A 9,119-nucleotide genomic window follows, 5' to 3' on the forward strand; every position below is an offset into this window, starting at 1 on the left:
AGATAGATAGATAGATAGATAGATAGATAGATAGATAGATAGATAGATAGATAGATAGATAGATAGATAGATCAAGCCATGGATGCTTTAATCTGTGGATAAAAATCTGTGGCTATGGAGGGCTGACTAACTAAATACAGTGGGCCTTTGGTATCCACTGTGGTTTGCTGGACCCCACATGGATATCAAAATCCATGGCTGCTCAAGTCTCGTTAAATACAATAACATAGTAAAATGGTGCCTGTTATATAAAATGGCAAAATCAAAGAATTTATATATTTTAAAAATATATATATTTCAATGTGTGGATAGTTGAATCTGTGGATAAGAAATCCAGAGATATGGAGAGCCAACTGTAACATGCTACACATTCATAGCAATCAAAATCGGCTGCATGAGGCAGTTGCTTCATTCTGCTGAATATCAGAGCTGGCCTCAATAGGAAACCCTTGTTGCTTAGGTCAAGCAGCTGCAGAGCAAACAAGAAGCCCTGTCTGAGAGACACCAGTAGACAAACTAGGTAGATGGAACAAAGTCCAAAGCATAGAACATCCTTTGCTGAGCCAAGCTGCCGTTCTGACAGTTCACTAGATGGGACAGCTACACATAGAAATGGATGTTCTCACAGTTTTAACCATGCTAGTTCTGAGGCCCATTCCCACTAATGATATATTTCTTCTTTAACTGCCATGACAGCATCCCACAGAAAGCTCGGACTGGCAGTTCAGGGATGGGCATTTATCATTCTCAGCCAAATTACAAACCCCATGAACCTGACCAAGCTACAAACCCCATGAATCCATTAGATGTTGCCATGACAATTAAAGTAAGATCATAGGGCTATACCTGTTTAGTCTGAATGGGACCCTGGTTACAAATGCAATTTAAATACATTTCTTAAGGTTTCTTCTGATGTTCAAATGATGTTTTGCCCATTCTCATGGCACCTACTTAATCTGAGATACTGAAATGGCCCAGCAGGGAGATAAGTGGCTTGAAATGGAAGGGGGGGATGGTCCCGTTTTATAGGGTTGCCAGAATAAAAACTGAAGTGGGTTCCTGTACCTTTGTGCAGAAAAGGGAATTTCTGCTGGTGTTGCTTATGACCTGGTGGTGAGATAAACAAAACCAGCTGAATTTCCTGCTTCTATACAACCATTAAAGATATAAAATCCATCTCCAGTTTTAACTTTAGCATTCTACCTTTGTACTTCAGAATGGCTTCTCCCACCCCATAGTTTTTGTGTGATTGAGGGGCAATCCTGATTTAAAAGTCATGATGCTGCTGGAGTCACCTATAGTTTGACCTCTAAAAAAGGGAGGAATTGTTCAGAACTCAGGACTCCTTGACCTGTTTTGCCACCAACTGATTTCCTTTCTCATTTTCTGCGTAGTCAACAACAAATACGGCCTGAGATGCAAGAACTGCAAAACCCACATTCATCATCACTGTCAAAGTTATGTTGAATTTCAGCGCTGCTTTGGCAAAATTGTAAGTGCCCCAACTTGGCCCTGAATGCAGAGTTTCCTGTCCTCGCCATTTGCTGTCCCTAACATGAAATGTCACACCTCAAGCTTGGACTGCATGTTCAGACTGTATGCTGTTCCACAGTATGAAGATGGGAAACGTTTAGGCATAGCGAGAGGATAAGATCTTCCCACAATGGCATGCTAATTTGAGAACTGAAGGATCACCCTGGCTGCTTTAATAGGGACCCATATCAGAAGCTATATCATACAGATTTTATGTATGCCTTAGCATTTGCAGCAATAATTTATTTAACCAAACAGAAAGGACTTTTTGTTTGTGTGTGTTAGATGTTTGGTCTAGTACATTGGAGCTGCATAACTTTTTCAATAACTGCATTGAATCCCAACCGCCTTGAATCCCACTGTGGGAGAAAGGTGGGGTATAAATCTTGGAAATAAATAAAATAAATAACAAATAAAAATAACTGGAGCAGGGATTATGATAAGAGTCTTGAAAAAGTATAGAAGCTGCTTAATTTTGTTCTAGAACCATCAATAGTTCATTTGTAATCCAGGGATTAATCACTGCAGTGGTTATGGAGAAGAAAACCTAACTGAGCTGCCTATTAATATTTAGGAGAAATTAAAACAGTTCTATATGTCATGCTATACATTACAATGGTTATCAGAATGTAGGGACATCATTATTTTACCTGCAAAGGTTTACTTCCTCTTGCAATACCAGCCATCACTGCTCAATTGCACACTTTAAAATATAAGTTTATATTTTATAAAGTATGAATTTTGAAACACACAAGCATGAATAATGATGAAATGAAACTCACCAAGTGCTGATGTATGCGTGTGTATATAACTTCTCCTCTTACCTCAGAGATGGGCTCGTCCAAGTTCTGTGAAAATCCACAGCAATTTGTGTAATGCACTTATGCGTAGACTAGCCCTAAGTTACCAAGGGAGTGTGAACACAGCAAATATATGAGTTCTAGGTTTGATACATTTTTAGTATCTTCCCTCTGCAATGCTAGAAATATGGAAACTAAAGAAAAAAATTATTTTGGGAATAGGATTCTTGTTTGGCGGGACAGTGACTTAAATTTGCAATTCTCCCCCATTAGCTATGGCCCTCTTCCCAGCCCAGAATGAGAGGTGGCTTTGTTGGCAGCTTCCTTCCCCCAAATACTGGTAGTTACAGAGAGGGATATGGATTTGCTGTTGCTTTATTTATTGCATTCACCCTCATCTTTGCCCTGCAGCCCCCAGGTTTCCGTCGTGCTTACAGCTCCCCGTTGTACAGTGCCCAACAACTTGCGGGAGGTGAGTAACCAATCACCAGCTCCTAGTGGGACTCCCATGTGGGACTTCCATCACCACAAGCTGCAGTCCTAATTATTTTTTCTTGCCATTTCAATCTACAGCTAACCGAAGTGACCCCGTGTTTGACACGCTGCGGACAGGTGTTGTCATGGCAAACAAAGAGCGCAAGAAAGGGCAGGATGACAAAAAGAATGTAAGGGAGGATTACGAGTGGAGAAGCGTCAAGACACGGGTGATATGCATGCTTTTTAGTACAAGGTTGAGCCTCCTTTATCAGAAATGCTTGGGATTAGCAGTGTTTTGGAATTTTTTTTTAGATTTTAGAATATTTGGATATACAGAATGAGATATTTTGGAGGATGAGACCCAAGTATAAATGTGAAATTAATTTATGTTTTGTATACCTTATGCACATAGCCTGAAGGTAATTTTCTTCATAGTATTTTTAATAATTTGTACATGAAACTAGATTTTGGAATATTTTGGATTTCTGGATAAAGGAGACTCAATTGTATAGCAGACTGTGGAAACCTGACAATTGGGAAAAGATCCTGGAGGTTGGAAAGGTGGGATTAGGACTGAAAGAGGCCTAAAGAGAGGGTAGGTGTCATGCAACATCTATGGGTATTTTGGGTGCCTCTTCCCCCAGGGTTGGCAGGTTAAATACAAGACAGGTCACCTATATTTCATTGGTTGTACAGAGAAGGGAATTTCAGCAGGTGGATCTTGTGTAATAAGCAATACAGTACTTGCTGAACTTCCCCCTTCACCTATTAAGAGAACTGGAGCCCTCTCCTGTATTTCAATTAGCAATGCTAACTCTGCCGTCCCTCAACTTCCATGATGGCAATTCCAGCAGCAACAGGAAAAAACCACTTAAAGCTGGTATTTTTTCACTTTCAATGAGATGCTTCCAAAATTTGGTGGCAAAACAGGAAAACCCCATTTCAAGCAAGCTGATGTGAATTTCAGTAGTGAAACACAGCAGTGCGTTAAAGCAAGAAATATACTTGCCTTAAATGGGTTTTTCCCCCAGTTGTAGCTGGATTTCAGCAACAGCAGGCAGATATGGAGCATGGCAAGTGGACTGAATAAACCCAGACCTGTTGAGTTGTCAGCAAAGGTGGACAAGGAGTGGACCTATACATCTCACTATCAGTGATGACAGAGTATGGTGGCTTGGACTGATGGCTATTGTTTCAGTCTTTAGTCCATCATTTCCAGAGTCTTCCAGAGTCCCAGGAATATCCATCTTATAGTGCAAAGTATGTGATAGTATTTTTTTTAAAAAAAAGTAAAGATATTCCCTTTTGACAAGGTTGTCAAGTTGTGTCCCACTGTAGGAGGCGGTGCTCATCTCTTGTTACTAAGCCGAAGAGACTGCGTTGTCAAAGATGACTCTGTGATCATGTGGCCAGCATGACTTCACAGAACGCTGTTACCCTTCCTTTGAAATAGTACCTATTTATCTACTTGCATGTTTACATGCTTTCAAGCGGCTAGGTTGTCAGAAGCTGGGACTAATGCTGGAAGCTCATTCCATCAAGTGGCACTTGGGCCTTGAACCGCCGACCTGCCGATCTTGCAATGATCAGAGTCAGTGTCTTAACCACTGAGACACCACATCCCTTAATCAATAATATATTTATTTATTAGTAATAATTAAAGCGGAGGTGGAAACTTCCGGGGCTGGAGCAGGGCGTGTCACCCCCTCTGGCTGGTGTTTATCTGACATTGAATTTGCTAGTGTGCTGTGACTTTCAAGTGGCAAATACTAGCAATTTCACTTTAAATAAAGTGTGTGGGTAGCACATACCTTGTTTTTTTAAAAAAGGCTGAATCATACTTCTAGGACTGCGATTCATTAAAAAAAGGGGGAACTTTTACCCTACATACCTCATATTAAATCGGAATTGTTATTATGATGCCAAATTTGGTGGGGATGGAGGCAGCAAAAATGGGCAGGATCCGCATGCTGGACATACACTGTTCACTACTGTAATAAAGGGTATAATACACCTTCTGACTCATTTCTCTCCCTGCCTTTTAGCCACTGGCTGCTATGATGGAGGAGGAAACAGAAGCACCTAAGCAAGAGGGTAACAAACCAGAAGAAGGTGAGTGCTGGGCCTTGGGGAAACAACTCCTAGAAAGCTCTGCAATCCAAGACTTTGCTCAGGAGCGGTAGCATTCATAAAGGCCAATTAAGAAAAAGGCATATGTGCAGTGGTATGAATGGGAGAACTTGTTTGTCACCAGGATTGGCCCTACCATTAGGTAGAGTGATTTCCGTCACCCTAGGGTTCAGTTGGCTGGCTCCTGTAGAGGGGGGCAGTGGGGCAACTTCTGGGTTGTTCCCCTTAGTTGGAAGAGCTCCGTGTTCCCTGTGGCTTGGTCTGGCCTTCCCCACCAAAACCAGGTTTCTATTGTTTGATAGTTGCTGCATATACACTGCAGAATTAATGCAGTTTAAAACTGTTTTAACTGCCATGGCTCAATGCTATGGAATCTTGGAATTAGTAATTTTGAGAGATATTTAGCCTTCTCTGTCAGAGAGCTCTGGTGCCACAGCAAACAACAAATCCCAGGATTCCATAGAGTGGAGCAATGCCAGTTAAAGTGTTGCCAAACTGCATTAATTCTACAATGTGGCAGCAGCCAATGCAGAAGATGCTGTTCTATCACCAGTGATGAAATAAAATTTATCTTCTAATTTGGCCAGTTTCTGCAACCAAAAGGTATTCAGTGAGCAACCATCTTGTCCTTTGCAGCAAAATGTCTTAAGCTGAGAGTTTCTCCAAACCTTCCAGCAACCCTGTACTGAAGGAATGATAATGTTAAACCATGGCAATGGCAATTATAAAAAGTTCTCTCAAAATTCTGAGCTAGCTCCCATGTAACCTTCTGCTAAAGGTATTGCATATGCATGTGCAAACTTTACCACTGAATATCACTGGTGCGTGTTTGTGTTCCACTGTTCAGTGCAAGCACAGGACAGTAGGTTGCTAGAGTGACAAAAAACAGTCAATAGAACAGTTTAGCATCCTGTGATTCTCACCTTTGATTTAAAAATACAAATGCACATAAGGTTTCCAGCTGATGTTACTCAAGCAAATGTAGGCTTTAAAATGTCTGTGAAATATCTGATGAATGTCACTTCGTGGCAATGGCTCATAAAGAGCCCTATTCTTCTGGGGAAATGTACCATGAGAAACTGCCTCAACTTGAAAATTCAGGATAATATTTGGAAAGATGAGCAAATCTTCCCCTTGTTGCTAAATGCACTGTTTGTCATATTTTAAGTGTCTGAATGGCTTTTAAGCTTGAAATAGCAAAGCCACCTTGAAGACTAGTCTGTGGATCAGAAAGGGACACAGAAATATTTTGTAATATTAGAGGAATTAAAAGCATTAATGCCAGTGGCAGATTATATTATTATAAAGAATTTTGCAGAAAGATGTCCAAACTGCTAATGGATTTCAGTTACATTATCTGGTGTGAAGAAAGATATTTTAAAGGCACCACCTTCTACTGGTAATCATTATGTGAATAACTTATTTCTGTCTTGTTTGGATTTGCTGTTGCTTTTTTGGTTGTGTGTCTGTGTTCCTTTTTACTTTGGGATTCATTTTTTAAAAAGCCTAAAGGAGTGAGTAGTGGTTATCTTGTTGTCTGCCTTCTCTTCTCTCTTGATTTATGGCAATCTGAAGCTGAACCTATCATGCGGTTTTCTTGGCAAGATTTGTTCAGAGGGGATTTTTGTCACTGGCTTAATCTGAGGCTGAGAATGTGTGTATTGTCCATAACCATCAATGGATTTCTAAGATCCAGTGGGGATTTGAATCCTTATCTCCCGGTATTGAGCCATGGCAGTTTGATTATAGACGGTGATATTCTTCTAAGCACTTTTTGTTTCTTGGGCCTTGTGACATTGCCATAAACACTACGATAAGTTTGAATCTCTCTATAGCTCTGCCAGAGGAAGTCTTGGGGTGCTAAAACATTGGCAGACGTCAGTAGGGAGGAGATCCTACAACTGCATGACTGTGCAGACTGGCACTTTTTTCCAAAGCTGCTTGATGGGCATTTCTCACAAACTGAAGATAGAAGGGTTCTTTTGTGTTGAGACCCTGAGAAAGTCCTTGCTCTATCTCCTTTACCCCACCTGACCCCACCAAGCCATGCTTAATGGACCATGTGTGCTGTAAAACTAAGAGCACTATCTGTACTAGAGCCCCACTCGCACACAGTGCCTACATCTCCTGGCAGCACTGGGAAGAGTGAATGCAGAGGCTCTATACTTTCATTTTTCTGACCTTCTCTGAGATTTTTTTCCCCACTCAGAAATAAGGATGTTGGTAGCTTTTGATTTGTGGTAGCAGATATGTTAGAGTATTTTGCAAAGGACATTGTGCCACAGACAAATAAAGCTACCATAGTAACTTAGGTCAATTAACGTACTATGATCACATTGAGCCAAATTGTAATTTTGTAGGGAGTGGTGGCTGGCAGCTTGCATGGCAGTGCAACCTAGAATCTTTTTGAAATTTTAGTGTGAACTTGACCATAGCTGTCCAAGGTCCAGCCTTTAAAGAAGACACACACAGTGCTGAACTGTTTTCCCAAAATCATAGCATCATAGAGTTGGAAGAGTCGCGCTATCCAGTCCAACCTCTTGCCATGCAGGAATACATAATCAAACACTCCCAACAGATGGCCACCCAGCATCTGTTTATATAATAATAATAAAAAAAATTATATTTTCCCACCTCTCCCGATGGATCGAGGCGGGATTACAGTCAGATTAACCACCAAAGAAGGAGACTCCACCATCCTCTGAGGGAATGTGTTCCATTGTTGAATACCTCTTACTGTCATGAAGTTCTAATGTTGAGGTGGAATATCTTTTCCTGTAGCTTGAATCCATTGCTCTGGATCCTAATCTCTGTAGCAGCAGAAAACAAGCTTGCTCAATATGACATCCCTTCGAATATTTAAACATGGCTATCATGTCATCTCTTTATCTTTTCTTCCCCAGTCTAAGCATTAGGTTTGGCAGCTTGAGTAGTTCTTTAAAGTTTGTACTAAAACCCAGTGCAGATTCATTGCCCTGCTGATACCGAAGCCATGAGGCACCACTATTGTGAAGACTTGGGCAAGACCAAGCAGGCAGGTCTTCACAATAGTTGGGTGGTGGTGGTGAGCCACACTAAGGTTTCCATCAGTGGAAAGGATTTCACTGGCTTTCTGAATGCTCTTCCTATCTCACAACTGGCACAACAAAACAGTATATGGAGATTTTCTTATTGGAATGGCAGATTCCAGCTTTCTTTGTGCAAGCAAGAAAAAGTTTTTCTTCCTCTAGCACAGATATTTGTCTGGGCTGCTGGAGTGGTGAGACTCTTCGGCCCTGACACAGGAAAGCCCTGTATTACTTTCTCAATGGTATACCTCCATATATCCTATGGCACTTCAAAGACTAAAGTTTAATTTGGTGTAAATGTTCATGGGCATTTGATGAAACTTATCTACAAAAGCTTACACCAAAACAAAACAAAACCAAACCTTAGTAGGGATCTTGTAGCACATTTGAGACTAGTTGGGTGAAAGAAACCATAACATAAGCTTACATAGACTAGAGAGATTATTGCATGGAGAAAAAGACCCGAAATAGATTCAAGATTGCAAACTCAACGTAAAATTGCAAACTCACACGTAAAATCACTGACACTGCTGCCAGGCACTTACAACCTGGGTCCCAGCCATGCTTAGCTGGCTACTTTGCAAAAACAGGAGCTTGCAAAAACCCCACTTTTGAGTTTGCAATCCCAAATCTATTCCAGGTCTTTCCCTCCATGTGATAATCTCCTAGGTCTGCTTCCTCAGATGCATGGAGTGAACTTGTGCTCAGGAAGGACCTTCATAATCAGATTGTATGACTAGCCATGGAAATGTAAAATTTGTCAGTATGGTGATAAGGTGACAAATTCAGTTCTAACTACTGTATGGTGGTTGAGGGACAAAGGTAGGAGGAAAGATGTTGCCTGAGACCAAGGTTGGTGGATGACCATATAAATGTTGGAGGGAGCTTTTTAGTGTGGTGTGATACTAGCTGGGAACCAGAAAGATGTGAGGAACTGGCCCAGAGCATCCTTATGAGACTGGATATCAACTAGTGTTATAATAAGTGCAGTGTGCCAGGAAGACATTGTCTCTGTTCAACCCACTGTTGATTGATTGGAGTTTGTGGATATGTTCCAATTCAGCTATTTCTCTTTCCTTTGTAGTTTTTTTTATGTGTATGTGTGTGTGGG

General features: G+C 41.0%; 1 protein-coding gene across 5 annotated transcripts in view; it reads left to right on the forward strand.

The window, feature by feature from the left end:
• Positions 1–9,119, forward strand: part of STAC3 (SH3 and cysteine rich domain 3) — a 41,702-nt gene that overhangs the window by 18,965 nt on the left and 13,618 nt on the right. For 4 of the 5 annotated variants that reach the window (XM_042454557.1, XM_042454555.1, XM_042454559.1 and 1 more), the window contains 4 exons: positions 1,395–1,492; positions 2,745–2,805; positions 2,907–2,998; positions 4,856–4,922. In XM_042454557.1, the coding sequence (XP_042310491.1) occupies positions 1,395–1,492; positions 2,745–2,805; positions 2,907–2,998; positions 4,856–4,922 (318 nt within the window). The remainder of the gene's footprint in view (positions 1–1,394; positions 1,493–2,744; positions 2,806–2,906; positions 2,999–4,855; positions 4,923–9,119) is intronic. The other variant, XM_042454558.1, reaches the window with a different exon arrangement.

The sequence above is a fragment of the Sceloporus undulatus genome, chromosome 2, assembly GCF_019175285.1.
Source record: "Sceloporus undulatus isolate JIND9_A2432 ecotype Alabama chromosome 2, SceUnd_v1.1, whole genome shotgun sequence".
In the NCBI taxonomy this organism is placed as follows: Eukaryota; Metazoa; Chordata; class Lepidosauria; order Squamata; family Phrynosomatidae; genus Sceloporus; species Sceloporus undulatus.